The sequence below is a fragment of the Pelodiscus sinensis genome, chromosome 24 (genome assembly GCF_049634645.1).
Source record: "Pelodiscus sinensis isolate JC-2024 chromosome 24, ASM4963464v1, whole genome shotgun sequence".
Taxonomy (NCBI): Eukaryota; Metazoa; Chordata; order Testudines; family Trionychidae; genus Pelodiscus; species Pelodiscus sinensis.
Window position 1 is genome coordinate 15237438 of NC_134734.1, and position 18635 is coordinate 15256072.

The 18635-nt window shown below is 44.2% G+C and overlaps 1 protein-coding gene across 2 annotated transcripts in view; it reads left to right on the forward strand.

Annotated features, from left to right (window-relative positions):
* The first annotated feature begins 2901 nt into the window (after positions 1-2901).
* The window catches only part of SELENBP1 (selenium binding protein 1), a 45554-nt gene continuing 29820 nt past the window's right edge, over positions 2902-18635 (forward strand). Inside the window, exon 1 of one of the 2 annotated variants that reach the window (XM_006113944.4) lies at positions 2902-3078. In XM_006113944.4, coding sequence (XP_006114006.1) covers positions 3075-3078 — 4 coding nt within the window. In that variant the 5' untranslated portion in view covers positions 2902-3074. The remainder of the gene's footprint in view (positions 3079-18635) is intronic. The other variant, XM_006113943.4, reaches the window with a different exon arrangement.

Consider the following 18635-nt stretch of genomic DNA (forward strand, 5'->3'; position numbering starts at 1 on the left):
CCCCAGCCCTCTGTCACTGCAACAGCTTAGGGCCAAGTGAAAAGCACTTGTACATGACTGCTGCAGCTGCAGCGGTCACAGCCAGGGGAGGGATGCACATCTCCCAGCTGGACAAGAGAGAGACACAAACACAAGCTCTCTCAAATATATAGTAGATTGCTGTCCCTGTCTCTACTCCTGCCCCCTGTTGCCCAATGAGTTGATACCTGTCCTGGTCTCCATCTCTAGCTGCCACTATGTGGTCATTATATAGCATAACTTTCCCTGCTAGCAGACCCCTCCCTCTCCATTTTATGAGAAACTATGGCATTGCAGGCACATCCCATTGATCTAATACAACCAAACTCTTGCCTAGCTTTAAGTTATGATAAGAGGAAGCTGCATACCAAATGTGGTGGTTCTAGCTCTTACTATTTAGGAGGAGTTCTTGAACAAACAAACTCACAGACAGACAGACACTCAAACTCTCTCAAATATATAGTAGATGAAGAAACAGAGGCACAAAGAAGATTAATAGATTCCAATGCCAGAAGGGACAACTGTAATCAGCTGGTCTGATCTCCTATATAAGACAGATCAGGAAGTCCTCCAATATCATTCCTACAGCAGATTGTTTAGATAGACTTCCAATTTAGATTTAAAAATTGTTAGGGATGGTTGGAGATGTCTCCACAACTCCCAGCAAATTGTTTCAATGAGTAACTACTCTCACTGTTAAACATTTACATCTTTCTAAAAAACTAGACCATGGGTGGGCAAATTCTGGTTCACAAGATTAGTTCAAGTGGGCCCCCTCCTCTATATTTACCTGCGCCTCTACAGGTATCAGGTAATCGCAGCTTTTGTTGGCTGTGGATTGCTGTTCGCAGCCAATGGGATCATGGGGAAACAGTGTGCTGGTCCTTGATCCACAGCCAATGAGAGCAGAGATCAGCTGATACCTGAGGAAGCACAGGTAAATATAGCAGCGGTGCCCTGTGATGGCCGCCATTTTTTATTGCTCACTCCTGGACTAGACAAATTACACCCACCAGATCAGTGACTAAGGTGGGAATACATACATCCTATAATGGCAAATATTTAATGAATTCTAAATAACACATTGTTAAATTTTCTTACATCCCTTTTTATGCACTATTCGCAAACTGTAGGGTTGCCAGATGGTTTCAACAAAAATACCAGACACGCTTGACATGACATTGCAATTTACATTACAGCTTATTTAGAAAATACCAGACATTTAGATTTTCTCATTTATATTTTCTCAATTTGTTTCCTGAACAGAAAGCTCAAATATTGGACTGCCTGGTTCAAAACCAGACACCTGGCAAGCCTATCAAAGTGTCATTTAAGTGAAACTTTGCTCATTCAACCATTTGCAGGCCTGTTGTCAACATTAACTTAATCACAAAACAAAATACTCTTTGCTACAAAATGAAATGCCTTTTGATTGGAAGTGATCAACAGAGGGCAGAGTATCAAATTAGGAAAGAGAAACAATACCATGTGACTTAGATGGACCATCATGCACCTGGAATATTGAATTGTAACTATCAAGTATTTGGAGGAATCCCCAGCAAATAATTTTCAAGCAGCCATTAAGCTGAGATATATTTGCACAAAGCATTTGGCAAGTGGTTAGGAATGGCAAACAAATTAGTTATAAATGCACACTGCTCATGTACAATTTTCATACTGGAAAGAGGGATCAACTCATTAAATAAATTGTTAGCTGTGGTTGGTTTATGTCATTCTACCTACCAGACCCTTGGCTCTAGGATTGTCAAGGGCATTCTCAATGGTGGGTATTGAGAAGGGGTTAGATTTTAAATTGAGTGATTTGTAGACTGGGTTGCTACATCCTCTCCTGGGAACATTTCTGGAAATGGCAGGGAAGCTGATTGCATTGTAGAATACAGGCAATCCCCAGGTTACATGGATCCGACTTACATCGGATTCCTACTTACAAACGGGGTGAGGCAACCCCGCACTAGCTGCTTCCCCCCGCAGACCAGGGAGACACGAAGCTAGTGCCCCCCCCCCCCAGCAGACCAGGGAGATGCGGAGCGGCTTTTCTCAGCAGACACCTTAGCTTGAGAATAAAAGACTGAGGGAAGTGAGGTGTGGGAGAACAAAACTGAGCTGTGGAGAAATGTTTGGCTAGAGTTTCCCCTACAATATGTACCAGTTCCGACTTACATACAAATTCAACTTAAGAACAAACCTACAGTCCCTATCTTGTACGTAACCCAGGGACTGCCTGTACAATATATATATATATATATTTCTCTTTAAACAGCCAGGGGGAATATATTATAATAATTCCTGATTAGGGACTGTTTAGCAGTATCCAAAGTGGAGGATTTCCCTGGGAGCAGAGATGGAAGATGGCTCCCCTGCAAAAAAAAAAAAAAAATAAGCTCTGAGTTTTCATGGGAAAAATGAGTCTAACTGCAACTAGCAGGAAGAGCTCTTGCAGCTAGCTGTCTTGCTTAGAGGACTGAAAACCATATGAATAGAAAAAAAACCCACTGGCCTGCCAAGCAAGAGACAATTGGGAGCTGTAACTAGGTCATGCATTTCACTGCCTGCTGAAGAACTTGAAATAGTGCCCAGAAGCAAGAATTTTATGAACAGAATTGTTTCCTCTCCTTTTCACTGGTAAAAGCCTGTCTTTTCTCAGTGTCAGCAAACTATTGGCTGCAGGAGACATGCACATGACCAGAGTATGAGGAAAAACAGGTGGGAGGGAGCTGCACCAGAACCAGCTGCATTACCCAGCATTTGGGGAAGGGAGCAGCAGAGTCCTTCACAACCTTCGTAGCTTCCCTGTATTTGCAGGGATAGGAGAAGGTGGTGTGCTGTTCTGGCACCTCCCACATGCTTTCCGCCCTTTCTATGGACCTCCCCTTAGAGCTTGCCCTGCCAGTCCCTCCTCCTGCCCACCCTCTAAACTGCTATATATGACCCCTCAACACTAGCCTTTTCTCTGTGGAATCTTCTCCTGTCACACTGCTTCTTATTCCAGGATTTAAGCTGCTGGGAAGATCTGACCTGATCTGAAGCCATTCAACATGGGTAAGAAACTGTCTCCAGTCTGCAAGTAGCATTAGGCACAAAGACCCACAGTTGTGGCTGGTGGTTCCGTAATGTATCTTGTTATTGTTGGTATTTGCAGGCTGCAGCATTTATCCTTTAAGACTTCCTAACTTTCCCCTAAGCAGGGACTAGTGGATTTGCTACTGAATAAGCAATGAAGAGTAAACTTAAGAAGTGTGGGGGGCTAAACTTTATTTCTTTAAACTATTTTAACTAACTAAAAATACCACTATGTTTATAATCTTTAAATGAATCTTTTGGTAGGTGAGAAACAGCTGCGTGAATTTATTTCAGAATTTGGAAGTGGCATGAAAGGTGTGATAACAGTAATCTTGCTGAGTGACTGTAATTTTGAGCCTCCCATCCTTTAAGGGAGACTGCCAGGTAGCTAAGGATTAGCATTTAACATATTTACTTGCTTTTTACAAATCCTACTATTAATATAAACTCCTTTTAGAAACATTTTTTGAGGAAACATAATGAACACAAGTAGAGGATGTTTTTCTTGAGATGTAAATATCATCCTGTACAGGCAGTCCCTGACTTACGCGGATCCGACTTATGTCGGATCCGTAGTTACGAACGGGGCTTTTCTCGCCCCGGAGGATGCGGGCGGCAGGACCGCCCAGACACGCCGCGGTCCCGCCGCCCGCATCCTCCAGGGCAAGAAAAGCTGCTTCGCGTCTCCCTGGTCTGCTGGAGGAGCCGCCCCAGCAGACCAGGGAGACGCGGAGCAAAGCCTCGGAGGACGCGGGCGGGACCGTGGCGCGTCTCGGCGGTCCCGCCACCCGCGTCTCCCTGGTCTGCTGGTGGGGGGGGGGAGGCGCAGCTAGTGCGCCCCCCCCCCAGCAGACCAGGCTTTTCTCGTGACGCCTGGGGTAGAGCAGCTGGGGCGCTGCCCGGTTGGTCCCGCAGCGCCGCTCCTCGGCGCTACTGGACCAACCCAGCAGCATCCCAGCTGACGCTACTGGACCAACCTGGCAGCACCCCAGCTGCTCTGCCCCAGGCGTCCCCAAGTCAGCCGCTGCTGAAACTGACCAGCAGCTGACTACAGGAAGCCCAAGGCAGAGTTGCTCTGCCCCGGGCTTCCTGGAATCAGCCGCTGATCAGTTTCAACAGCGGCTAACTTGGGGATACCTGGGGTAGAGCAGCTGGGGTGCTGCCGGGTTGGTCCCCGCAGCGCTGAGTTGCGGCGCTGCGGGGACCTACCCGGCAGCGCCCCAGTTGCTCTGTCCCAGGCGTCCAGATTCAGCCGCTGTTGAAACTGATCAGCGGCTGATTCCAGGAAGCCCGGGGCAGAGCAACTCTGCCTCGGGCTTCCTGTAGTCAGCCGCTGGTCAGTTTCAGCAGCGGCTGAATCTGGACGCCAGTTCTGACTTACATACAGATTCAACTTAAGAACAAACCTACAGTCCCTATCTTGTACGTAACCCGGGGACTGCCTGTATTATTTACAGCCTCAATTAGTACATTGTGCTTGTCATGGTACATGAAAAAGTGCATGGTGACTATGGTTAAAAATCCCTTATAAAGGCAGAAAAGCTAAACTGGCTAGACTGGTTTAACTATCCAACCTGAATATTTTTTGCCATTCTGACAGAATAAATGATGAAAAGTAAACTAGAATTTGAGATCTGTTTCTTTATTAGTCAGGGCCGATTAGTAACACAGATAAGGCTCCTATCATAATGACTGCAGTGTACACGCCTAAAGAGTGATGTTAATATCTTACATGTAGAGAAAACGACATCTGACCCAATGCAGTGTTCAGATGCTTCATGGTTTTCTGACGAGTCCTAAAACAATTTGGATTGTCCTTTTGTGCAGCTTTCAGACTTGAGATAGAATCGGCATTCTCCATGTGCTTGCTATTTATTGTTTGGGTGAGATGGACTCTTATCTCAATTTTTCACACAAGTGTTACTTTTGGCCCACTTTTACTGTTAACACTTACATTGTGACAGTTGTTCTGGTAGCACTTTATAGACTAACAAAACATGTAGATGGTGTCATGAGCTTTCGTGGGCACAGCCCACTTCTTCAAATGATCTCTGGTCATCTGAAGAAGTGGGCTGTGCCTACGAAAGCTCATGACACCATCTACATGTTTTGTTAGTCTATAAAGTGCTACCAGACCATTTGTTGTTTTTTAAGTTTATTCTGTACAGACTAACTTGGCTATCCCCTGAAGCTTCCGAACATTGTGACAGTTGAACAATGTCAAAATTACTGCTATTATCCTCCAGGTCTGATGTATACTCTCATCAGTATACTGTAGGCAAAGTTCCGTCATAAATCTAACTTAGTGAGCTAACTCCTTTTTTAAATAGATGTTACTGGATAAGTTAAACAAAATCTTGTAGCGTGATAAGGGAACTGTCTGTTTGTTCAAACTCCAAAACAAGCAGGGGATGTAGAAAAGCAATTCCATCCATCTAATGTTTTCAGAGGAAATCTAAAGACTTAATTCCATTTGTTTTGCCGTAAATGGGTTTCCATGTCACAAAGACTATTGTACAGACATACGCACTATAATAATGGTGTGCTGTGATGATCAACGTGAAAGGTCTGTTAGGCTTGTTATACAGTATGAGTTTTTGTTTTAGGGAAGGCAGTTATAATTTATTGTTGCTGAATTATGGTACACAAAGTCTAGCCCAGAAATTGTGCACTCATATACATAAAAGGGTAGCAGTTTGGTGGTGCAGTTAAACATTCTGGAATCTTCTTTATTCCTTTAACCTCAAATATACTACTTTAACCCAAATTATGTGGGGAGGTATCCTTTGATTGTGCAGATATGACTGTTACATTGAACTAACTAGCATGCAATACTTTATCTAGGGGCTGAAACGGTTTTTATGATTCTATTGCATGTTGTAAATCTATAAAATCTATAATCTCTTTAGGCAGGCTTCCAACAACTCCTATTTTATCTGAACAGTCTGCAAGTTTACTGTAGCTGCCTCAACAGGCTTTATAGCTCAATCGTATAATGTAACCGCCGGGTTGCATAAGCATAAAGGAAATGATCTTTTCATTATAAAAAGATTATTCTTTTCAAAATCTATTCTGAAAATAGGCACTCATGTTCAATTTTTAACACTTGCATGGTACTCAGTGTCTTTAGATGTCTTTGTATTTCCATGACATCTTTTCCCCAAAGATCTGAATGCACGTTACTGCTATTTATTAAAACTCGACAACCCTTTGAGAATAGCATGATCCAATGGTTTGGAAGATGAAGCTAGACAAATTCAGACTAGAAATGTCCAAGCATGTGGACAAGGGAGATCCAGTGTATATGGTGTACTTAGATTTCCAAAAAGCCTTTGACAAGGTCCTTCACCAAAGGCTTTTAAGCAAAGTTAGCTGTCATGGGATAAGAGGGAGCGTCCTCTCATGGATTAATAACTGGTTAAAAGATAAGAAACAAAGAGTAGGAATAAATAAACTGTTTTCCGAATGGAGAGCGGTAAATAGAAATGTCCCCCAGGGATCTGTAGTGAGACCAATCCTATTCAATCTGTATCTAAATTTTAGAGAATTGTGTGACTGAGTCCCTCTGTCTGTCTGCAAATCTGTTTGTTCAAGAACTTCTACTAAATGGTAAGAGCTAAGAACACCATTTGGTATGCAGCTTACTCTTATCCTAACTTAAAGTAAGGTCAGGGTTTGGTTATGCCAGGAAAATGGGATATGCCTGGAACGTTATTGTTTTCCATAACATGGAAAGGGAGAGGGCAGAGCTATATTCATAGTCACCACTGCGGGCAACGATTGCAGGGGACAGCTATACTTGCACAGTGACCGCTGGGGACAGCCACATCATCAAGAGAGTGGCCCTCTTGCCACATGACCCTACCCATCAGCTCCAGCACTGAACCAGAGGGGGGAAGCCCCTTGAGCCCCACTGCTGCAGCCCTTTTCAGAAGCCACAGCCAGCTAGCCTGCACAGCCTCCCCTTTCTGCCCCTGGAGTGGACTCCCCAGTTGGGCTCAGGGAGCGTCAGCAGGAGGCCTGCGTGGCCGCCACCCATCCATAGGCTGCCCCATTCTGTCCCTGGGCCAGACCCCCCCTCCCAGGCCCAGCCTGGACCCAGGGAGAGCCAATGGCAGACCTTCACAGCCGCCCTGAGCCTGCCCCCATGCAACACCAGGTAAGTCTTCTAGTGTATTCATAAATGATCTGGAGAAAGGGATAAACTGTGAGGTAGCAAAATTTGCAGATGATACTAAACTGTACAAGATAATTAAGTCCAAACAGACTGTGAAGAGCTTAGAAAGGATCTCACAAAACTAGGTGACTGGGGAACAAAATGACGATGAATTTTAATGTTGATAAATGCAAAGTAATGCATATTGGAAACTATAATCTCAACTAGTAATGTTAAAATATGTTTACTTACGTAAATAAGTAACCGCAGTTACATGCAGGGTGGCAGCTGGGTGAGTGCAGGGAGCCGACTTTTAAGCTGGCTCCTCGTGCACAGCGGCTCCTGCCTGCCCTCTCCTGTGCTGCTGCCTCTGATACAGATGCAGCAGCACAAGGAAGTAGGCAGCTCCCCAGGTGCTAATGTATGCAGGGAGCCAGCTTTTAAGTAGTCTCCCCACACATACTGGAAGCCCTGCATGTAACCATGAAGGTTGACTGATGAGCCCAGACTCAGCCGTTAACCATGTACATGGTTACACTTTCACATCCCTAGACCCAATTATACATATAATATGATGGGGACTAAATTAGCTGTTAGCACTCAAGAAAGAGATCTTGGAGTCATTGTGGGTAATTCTCTGAAAACATCCACTCAGTGTGTAGCAGCAGTTTAAAAAAAAAAAAAAAAAAAAAAGCAAACAGAATGTTAGGAATCATTAAGAAAGGGATAGAAAATAAGAGAATATTTTATTGCTTCTATATAAATCTATGGTATGTGGTCACCTCAACTAAAATATATATATATATTAGAATTGGAAAAGGTTCAGAAAAGGGCAACAAAAATTATTAGGAGTATGGAATGGCTGCCATATGAAGAGAGATTAATACAACTGGGACTTTTCAGTTTGAAAAAGAGGAGACTAAAGAAGGATATGATAGAGATCTATAAAATCATGACTGGTGTGAAAAAAGTGAATAAAGAAGTGTTATTTACTTCTTCCCATAACACAAGAACTAGGGGGTCACCAAATGAAATTAATAGGTAGCAGGTTTAAAAGAAACAAAAGGAAGTATTTCTTCATACAACATACAGCCAACCCATGGAACTCCTTGCCAGAGGATGATGTAAAGTCCAAGTCTATAAAAGGGTTAAAAAAGAGCTAGATAAACTGATGGAGGATAGGTCCATCAATGTCTATTAGTCGTGATGGACAGGAATGGTGTCCCTAGCCTCTGTTTGTCAGAAGCTGGGAATGGGCAACAGGGGATGGGTCAGTTGGTGATCACCTGTTCTGTTCATTCCGTCTGGGGCACCTGGCATTAGCCACTGTCCAAAGACCAGATACTGGGCTAGATGGACCGTTGATCTGACCCAGGAAAAGGCTGTTCTTATATTATTATGTAAATAGGGCATATTTTTGCACTAGGAATTATTTTGGGGAAGTTCTATTGCCTGTATTATCCAGAAGGTCATAATGGTCCTTTCTGGACTGAGAATCTATGGAAGTATTATTATTCTCAGACAGAAGCACAGAAAAATGAAGTAACTTCCCCTAAGATCACAATGAGTCAGCAAGAGTTACAACTAGAACCTTGGTATCTTGGCATTAGTCCACTGTTCTGACTACTAAACTAGAGGAGCAGTTCTCAACCTTTTTCTTTCTAAGGCCCTCCTCAACATACTATAACATTTTCTTTCTGAGGCCCACTGGAACCCTAACAACTTTTTTTTTTATATCCACTAACTTACAAGCCAGGGCTGACATTAGAGGTAATAAGCAGAGCAAGTACCCAGGGCCGCACGAAGCTAAGTTGCTTAGATTTCAACTTCTGCTCTAAGCAGCAAGGTAGCTTCAGAGTCTAACACCGTCCCTTCCAAGCCTGCTGACAGAGGGTATGTCTACACTACCCCGCTAGTTCGAACTAGCGGGGGTAATGTAGTCATCCGCAGTTGCAAATGAAGCCCGGGATTTGAATTTCCCGGGCTTCATTTGCATGAAGCCGGCCGGCGCCATTTTTAAATGCCGGCTAGTTCGAACACCGTGCCGTGCGACTACGAACTAATCCGAACTAGCTACTCCGTGCCGCATGTAGTCGCGCAGCACGGTGTTTGAACTAGCCGGCATTTAAAAATGGCGCCGGCCGGCTTCATGCAAATGAAGCCCGGGAAATTCAAATCCCGGGCTTCATTTGCAACTGCGGATGACTACATTACCCCCGCTAGTTCGAACTAGCGGGGTAGTGTACACATACCCAGAGAGGGGAGAGCGCTGCCTGAGGGAGATGAGGTGCTCTCCTGGTGGTGCTAAGGGCTGCTTAGCCCCAGTCCTGACCCTTCTTGGGGGACAAAGCAGGCCTCTCTACCACCTTGTGGAGGGGCCCAGTGAGACTGTCAGCCCTGCTGGTCCCTTCGCTGGTTGATTTTGGCAGATCCCTTGAAATTTGCTTGTAGTCCCCCAGTGGGCCTCAGACCCCTGGTTGAGAACTCTTGGACTAGAGGATACGGTCTTTGCACTCTGACTTTGTACAGCATGTTCTATCATTTTAGCACAACAGCAGAACTTGGTGTGGTTAAAAAACTAGAGTGGAGATGAACTGTCATTCTCAGGGATGACTTTTGGTTGTATGCGAGTCCTTGGAATCCTCAAAAGAACAGCCCTTTTCTATTTCTATGAGCTTGCGAAAACTGTCTCCCCCAACTTTAAACCATGCTGGGTGGTGGGAGGAGTACTGCAGGCCCAAGGTGTGTGTCGCGAGAATCACAGGTCCGATGATAAATACCCAAGGGGGAAAGGACAGAACCAGGTGGACAGTTTTATCAAATAAAAAATATTTATTTATGACAATGGTGAATTTATAGTATTTATTCTAAGATTTTTAATAGACCGTGTTAATAATGGATTTACAGTATTTATTACATTTATTCTATGGCTTCTAGTAAAACGTGTCAGAGATATAAGGATGGGAATGGCAAGGGGAATAGTCTCTAATCTTAAACTATCCAGCTACAGTAATTAAATAACAGTGATAACTACAAACTCTTACGTACTACCCAAAAACAACTACAACACTAAGCTTATACAACAGGAAAAAATCAAATCATACATACCAACTTACACAGCACACGGAACATTTCACAGATATCGGTTCGGTTGCGAAGGCCTTGGTTACGCCCGAGAGTCGGGGGAGGTGGCTAGTCGGTTGATCAGGCCGGCAGCGCTTGGAAGTATACGGGAAGGCACACGCACGGTGGTACGTGTGTTGCGAAGACCTCCTAGAGCGAACTGTGCCATGGGTATTTATCCCCAAATCTGCACATCGCTTTCCTGCGCTTGCATATTACCATATATGGCCCAATGGTCACCAAGTGGGGGGGTCTGTGTCCCAGGGGTCGGGCCGAAACTGTGCAGGTTTCATGCGACCAGGTAAGCCCCGCAGTTCTCACGCCAAGGTGACGGGTGGTAGCGTCTGAGGCTATTTTCCCCTTTTCACACCTTTCCTTTTTTCTAAAGGCAATGGTATGCAGGAAGGGTGCGGCCTTTTTCTCTCAAGGAGTACTGCAGCCCACTATAACAAGAGCGGCCTGGCCAAACTTTTTTACCGGGGGGGGGGCAGTTTCTTTTCTCTAACAGTGTGTTCTTTCACTGATGGTTCTTATCTTTAAAACAGGGATGGGGAATCTATGCCTTACGGGCCGGATCTGACCCCAGCTTGTTTTGATCTGGCCTGTGAGGCTTGGGGGGATTGTGACCGATGGGCCGGGTCTGGGCACAGCCGAGGGCATCCGCGCAAACTCAGGGCTCCTTACAGCTCCAGACTAGAGATCTTCCCAAACAGGCCACAACTAGTCACACGGAGCGCTTCAGCTGCCAATCTGGCCAGCCAGAAGCTTCATGAGCAAAACCCCTCTGACACCCCAGCTCTTCCTATGCTTCAATCAGCCCTGGGCCTAACACACAGGTGAGGGGTTATAGAACCCAATTTCACCTACCCCAAATGGGTTCTCCCAGTCCCAAGAAACTAGCCACATGTCCCAGTCAATTTACACTCTGGACCTAACCCACAAGATCACGCTGAGCCAATCCTTTAGAATCTAAAATCTAAAGGTTTATTACTAAAAGAAAAGCATGAGAGTAAGGTTGTTAAGGAGAATACATTACATGCATCGAATCACCAAGTTCTCAATGCAGGCTCTTAGCAGAGATGTTATAAACTGCTATCTTATAAGTCTCTGGTGTACATCCTATATCAGGGTGGGTCCATGGTTCTTTCCAGCTCATTGTTCCCTGAAAGGCTGAATCTGGGATCAGGAGCTGAACTGGAAATAAGATGGAGGTTGCCACATGGCACTTATATACCTCTCCTGGCATCCTCCTGGCCAGAGCAGGTCACATGGTTGAGCAACCTATCTCTGTTTCACATGCTGGCAGCTATTATGCCCTGGCTGGTTTGCAGGTATCAGTCACATTCCTCAGGGGTGTATTGGCACCAAGAGATTCATTGTCTCCTTGCTAATTAGCATAGCCACTGGCTGAACATTCTTTGCCTATTGCTCTGTCTCAGACAGAGAATTTTCCAGCATCAACACAGAGTTCATATTTATAACCCCACATACAGATATTATACAAGTACATGAATAGCATATACAGAATTAGTAGAACATAAGCTTTCATTCAACATCTCACATGACCCTCTTTGTACAGACTTTTGGGGCAAACACCCCCTCCCCCCCACCCCATGGGTGCAACAGTGATCTTTAGAATCCAATAAAGTGACAGAGGTGCCATGGTCAGAGCACTAGCACCCATTCCTCACTGCAGGGGGAGGAGCCCCAAGCCTCAAAGACCTAAACAAAAGAAGCTGAGGGCTGTATCTGTTTCGCGGGCTCTGCCTGGCAGAGGGAGGAAGTGACTCCACTGCAGGGAAGTACTGCCTGCAGGCACCATCCTCCATCGCTCCTGTTGAGTAGGAATCATGTCCCATGGGAACGGCAGGGGGAGGGCAATGACTGTAGGGAGTGCTTCCCAATCCCTGCAGTGTGCAGAGCCACCTGTGCCTCCCCAGCAGCTGTGTCAGGTAGGAGCCTCCAATCCCTGCCCCATCGCACGCACACACGCTTCAAGACCCCACACTGCCACCCTGCTTCTTCACTCTTCCTCCCCCCAGAGTCCCCATCCCACTACTACACTCATTGTCCCTTTCAGACCCTGCAACCTTCCCCCCACCCTGCTCCTGAACCCTCCTTCTTTCAAGACCCCTCACCCCCAGCTTGCTCCTGCATCCTTCCTCCCTCCCTCCCTCCCTCTCTCCCAGACCCTATATTCCTACCTCCAGTCTACTTCTTGGTACCCCCCTTCTTCACACTTCATCATAGAGCCTAAGGGGGTCTCACAAAATTCACTAGCCCTGGGGCCCCAGAAGAGTTAATGCAGCCCTATGGGTAAGCCCTGAGCCTTCCTGCCTCCCCCCTTCGGGTTGGAGTTTGAGGGGACCGTCTTTTTTTCCTGCAGCTCAGTTGGGGGCCACATCTCTGAGGGTTTTTTTCTCCTCCTTCTCACTTGGGGGGGTGAGGGCAGCGAGAGCTGTCTCATTTCTTATGTGTGACCCTGAGTGGCCCTAAACCAAAAAAGGTTTCCCGTCCCAGCTTTAAAACAACAGTAAATGTTGCAAGAGCCCATCCATGTACCCTCTTGTTAACTAGAACAGAGGTTGGCATGCAGTGATCCATGGAGCACTTGCTGGTGGTTGATAAGCTAGCAGCTCACATAGGGTTGGCTCTGTTCCTGGTTTCACTGATGGAAACAGGACAGATAGAAGAGGGAGTTTAAATAAAGAACAAAGAAGTCACCCCACTTTCCTGCACTTAGCATTGGTGTAAACAACTGCAGAAAGAGGATACAGAATGCTACTAGCATCAGAATAGCAGTGTCTTATGCTCAGTTTGCACTGGGGCAAATGACTGCGCAAACTACAGGGAAACCAAAAATCAGACCTAGTGTGACCTCTTTGTGAAAAAGGACAAACCATTCTGCACTAAAAATATAGCTTCCCTTCTGCAATAGTTGTAATTATGACAAGGCTGTTGTCTTTATGGTGAATGGGAGGGAAAATGGACTGCATGGCAGAGGAGCTTTGTCAATAAAGATACCCTCCACATTTTGGGGAAAAAATTCAGTTAATCCTAATCTAGCAGTAAATGGAACTAACTACTTATCCCAGTCACTCTGGCTACGTCTACACTGGCCCCTTTTCTGGAAGGGGCATGTTAATTTCAGAAGCCGTAATAGGGAAATCCGCGGGGGATTTAAATATCCCCCGCGGCATTTAAATGAAAATGTCCGCCGCTTTTTTCCGGCTTTTAAAAAAGCCGGAAAAGAGCGTCTACACTGGCCCCAATCCTCCGGAAAAAAAGCCCTTTACCGTAGTTTGCAAAGCAAATCAGTCTTTCGCTAGACTTCAATCACAAATACAGTCCAACTTCAAGGTATTCTAAACATTCAGTAAGATGCCAAGATAGCTGCAATGTAATGGTGACTTGTATGTGTAATGACACGTTAATATCTAGAGTGTCAACATTTTTATCAACATCTTGCTACAAAATGTTACAAATAGCAGATTCACGACCTGTGTGTTCATGAAGAGTCTGATGCAAAATACCGTGAAAGCTATATGTCAGCTTCAAACAGATGCTCCACTGTTTAGAATATTTGAACTAGATATGTTAAAATTAGATTAATCAACTAATGAAATAGTCGACGGAATTTCCATTGACTAGTTCATAGTTGATAAAGGTGCTTCTGCTTTGAAATGTAGCAAGATCCCTCCTGGCTGTTGCTACATTTCAAAGGCAAATGTACAAGAGCCCCACTGGGGACTCTTGTACATTTCAAAGGTGGGACACCACCCCTGCCCCCTCCCATGGAGCTGGAGCTGGAGCTGGGAGGCACTGGCTTTTAAGCCGGAGCTCTGCCTGGTTTTTAAGCCAGTTCCCCCCAGCACTCCTTCCTATTCTTCCCCTCTCCCCCTTGCTGCCTCTTTCTGATAGAGGCAGCAAGGGGGGGAGGAAGTGAATAGTCGATTAGTCACTTACATCCCTAATTTGAACAAGTAGGGAAGGAAACAGTGGCAGGAAAGGAAAAAGAGTAAAAAGGAGGCTGAGATGAAATGTCATCCTTTTGCCCTAGATTACACTGGTCTACAATTTTTTAGAAGTCATCTGCTTCAGAGATAAAATGTGCTATTTATTATGTATTTTGATGTGCTGAATTCAAATATGACAATTAAAACAACTGATTGGCTACTGTTTCCAAGATATTTAAGTTTTTACATTTTACGTCTATGTATATTGTGTAGATAGTAGAGTTTTAATCATAAATTGTAAACCTAGGTCTTTTCCTGTGTTTATGGTTCCTTTACATGATAATATTTCACCTGTCCTGTTTATGTAACACTTTAAAAATCAGCAAAAGGGTTATATAAATAAAATGTATTATGAAACAAAAGGCAAAAAACCATTATGTACATAGTTTAGTCCTATTCAGTGTCTACTCGGTGCTTCTTGGCTTGTCTCTTGTATTCATTAAATGGAGCATCTCTTGTCACTGTCCAGCAATAGTCTGCAAGCATTGATGGGCTCCATTTGCCCTGATAGCGTTTCTCCATTGTTGCAATGTCCTGGTGAAATCGCTCGCCATGCTCATCGCTCACTGCTCCGCAGTTCGGTGGAAAAAAATCTAGATGAGAGTTCAAAAAATGTATCTTTAGTGACATGTTGCAACCAAGGCTTTTGTATGCCTTGAGGAGGTTTTCCACCAACAACCTGTAGTTGTCTGCCTTGTTGTTTCTGAGAAAATTTATTGCCACTAACGGATAGGTTTTTCATCCCATCTTTTCCTTGCCACGCAGTGCATGGTCAAATGCATCATCTTGAAGAAGTTCACGAATCTGAGGACCAACAAAGACACCTTCCTTTATCTTAGCTTTACTTAACCTTGGAAATTTTCCACGGAGGTACTTGAAAGCTGCTTGTGTTTTGTCCATGGCCTTGACAAAGTTCTTCATCAGACCCAGCTTGATGTGAAAGGGTGGTAACAAAATCTTCCTTGATTCAACAAGTGGTGGATGCTGAACACTTTTCCTCCCAGGCTCCAATGACTGTCAGAGTGGCCAATCTATCTTGATGTAGTGGGAATCTCTTGCACGACTATCCCATTCACAGAGAAAACAGCAGTACTTTGTGTATCTAGTCTGCAGACCAAGCAAGAGAGCAACAACCTTCAAATCGCCACAAAGCTGCCACTGATGTTGGTCATAGTTTATGCACCTCAAAAGTTGTTTCATGTTGTCATAGGTTTCCTTCATATGGACTGCATGACCAACTGGAATTGATGGCAAAACATTGCCATTATGCAGCAAAACATCCATGACTTCTAGGAATAACATGGTACAATTCATATCATGTATGACACAATACCAGCTTCAGATTGCATCATTCATTGTTTTGCCTAAAAAGCAAGTACTGTCCAAACCCAGTCATAGATTTATTCATAGATCCAGTCAAAGATGTATTTTAGTCATTTCTGGTTTAAATTGAGATCCCTTCCCTTTATAACTCACTTATCCTCCGCCATTCGCAAGTCAAGGGTTGTATATACTGACCCAATAGCATATCTTGAAAACTAGAGCCAATCAACAATTTTAAGCATCATTTTCATTCTCAGTGACCCACAATTAGTAAAGTTTGACTACATTTATTTCAGAAGCATTTTGGCTGTAGAGCAGTGTTATCTCTAGCAAACATCCTAGTTTAAGTGCTCTCCTGTTAATCAGCAAAAGAACAACATATTTGTGTAATATTAATCTAGTACTGGTCTAACACGTGCTTTGTCCCTGCTAATTTAGGTGACTGAGAAAAATAGGATAGAGTTTAGTTATAGACTCAGAGACTTTAAGGTCAGAAGGGACCATTATGATCATCTAGTCTGACCCCCTGCACAGTGCAGGCCACAGAATCTCACCCACCCCTCCTAGAATAATCCTCTCACCTATATCTCAGATATTGAAGCCTTCAAATACTTTGAAGACCCCAAGATGCAGAGAATCCTCCAGCTGTGATCTGTACCCCATGCTACAGAGGAAGGCGAAAAACCTCCAGGGCCTCTGCCAATCTACCCTGGAGGAAAATTCCTTCCCGACCTCAAATATGGCGATCAGCTAAACCCTGAGCATGGGGGCAAGGCTCACCAGCCAGACACCCAGAAAGTTATATCATGTATCTATTTTTAATAAAGCTTAAATTTTGTCTTATCGCTTAGACATGCAATGATGTGGAATACAACCGTTTTTCCTTCCTTTTTGCTTATTTTCTGTCTTCTACAGCCTATTTAGCACTAAAGCACCCTCTCTTTTTGAGGAAGTCATGTTTTAAACTAATGAATCTCAGAATGTAGTGAGTGGATTCTACAAAGTAACTTGTCATCTTTGTTTCCTAAAGAATACAATCTGATGAAACAGGGAAATGCAGTTGTTACGTCCTATCAAGTTGAAGGTATCTGATTCTGTAGCGTTTGTTTTTGAAGAACTTACTAGTCACAATATAAGATTGTAAGACAAGGTTGAAACTGAGCAAAATGGCAAGTCATTTATCAGACGTGTGCTTGAAGCACTGTAGTCAACAGTAAAACAGGCATCATGTCCTTTAATCCTGCTCAGAATTATCTCAATTTATCATGTTGCTACATGCCACTCATTATTTGTATGAGATGGGGGACAGGGAGAGGCAGCTGAACTTTCCCTCCATGCTGGAATGATTTCCTCAGGACTAGAGCATTGTGACTGTATAGCAAGGTATATAAACTTGCAACATGGTGTTAATATGTATTTTAAACAGCGTCAACATTGTTCTCTTGATCCTAGATAGTTTTTTGTTAATGTAAACCTGAAACACGATTTCTGTGACTGTCTGGAATACTGACCCTTACATACAGTAGACTTTTATTATGATTTTATTTTAACGATCAACCCTAGTACTCTTAAGTAGTTAAAATGAACATGCACTTACATTGTTACAAAGGGAGCCAAGAAACATTTAGAAATGTGGCTAGTAACTGGCAACTGTCCAATATTTAAGTTTGCTGTACCACTCCTTCTAGATGTCCCAATATATGGGGGTTTGTCCCACTTCTGATTTGAAAATGAACAGTAGCTCCAAATTGTGAAGCTCTGTGCCAAGGGAAAATGTGTAACCCACTGAGCTAGATTTAGCATGTATTTTATTTAGCAGTTTCCGAGGGTTAGGCGAGTTAGTTTGTAACACGAAAAACTTAAAAAACAACAAATAGTCTGGTAGCACTTATTTAGCAATAAGGCAAGGAACCTACAGGCCTGTGTCTTGTAAAACATTGGCTTCAGTGGTTAGCATAAGGCTTGAGGCCTATGAAATTGGTGCACAGATAAATGGCCACCCCCAAATTTTGAGACTAGAGTGGTTAAGGGGGAAGTTTGTCCACGACACTAGCCAACTACAGGAACATGAGTTAACACCAACTTTTGGCTGCAGATGTTGACTACAAGAGTGCCATGGAAATGAATTGACATATGTGATAATAAATTGTACAGTAAATATACTAACCTGTAAGAGAAGGGTACCCCAGTAGTAATAGGGCGAGGAAATACAAATAAATAGGGGAGAAATCCCTACTGTGTATGCACTAGACACAATGGCATCAGCATATCATATTATAAGAGTTGTGTCCCAGCCCGTGGGCAGGAGGAGGGAGAGATGTAGTCTTGGGTGGTACCAGAATGAGGGCCATTGGGGAAGATGATAGTGACAAGGAAAATAATGGGTAACATGTCCAGTTGTCCTGCAAGGGATGGCGGGAGTACACGGATGCTTAGATGGATGTACATTCTCTCAATCTGGCTGGGTTAGAGTGTTGAATAGAGAAGGTTTCCTAAAGCATGTGTCTCTCAATGGTGCACACTGTGGTTCCCAACTCAATAGTCATTTTAATACTGGACCCTTCTCACCTGGTCCCAAACCGCTATAGAGAGAGAGGGCTGGGTAGGTCTCTCTTTCCAGAACCGTCTGCATATTGAACCCCTCATCCCCAGCTCTACCCCAGACCAATGATTTAAATCAGGGATACTCAACTTTGGAAGCCCCACGGGCCACAATAATACTCACAGCACATGCCAAGGGCCTCAGCTTAAGTGTGGTTGCACATACATACAAATATATATGCAAATAGCTTTCACACTGACGAGCGTGAATACAAAGCACTTCCCACAATGCCCCGGCACTCCCATCACCTCCTTTCTGGAGGCTAGAAATGCCAACACCCTGTACTGTCTGTTCCAGCCAGCCCATCCGCTTGTGT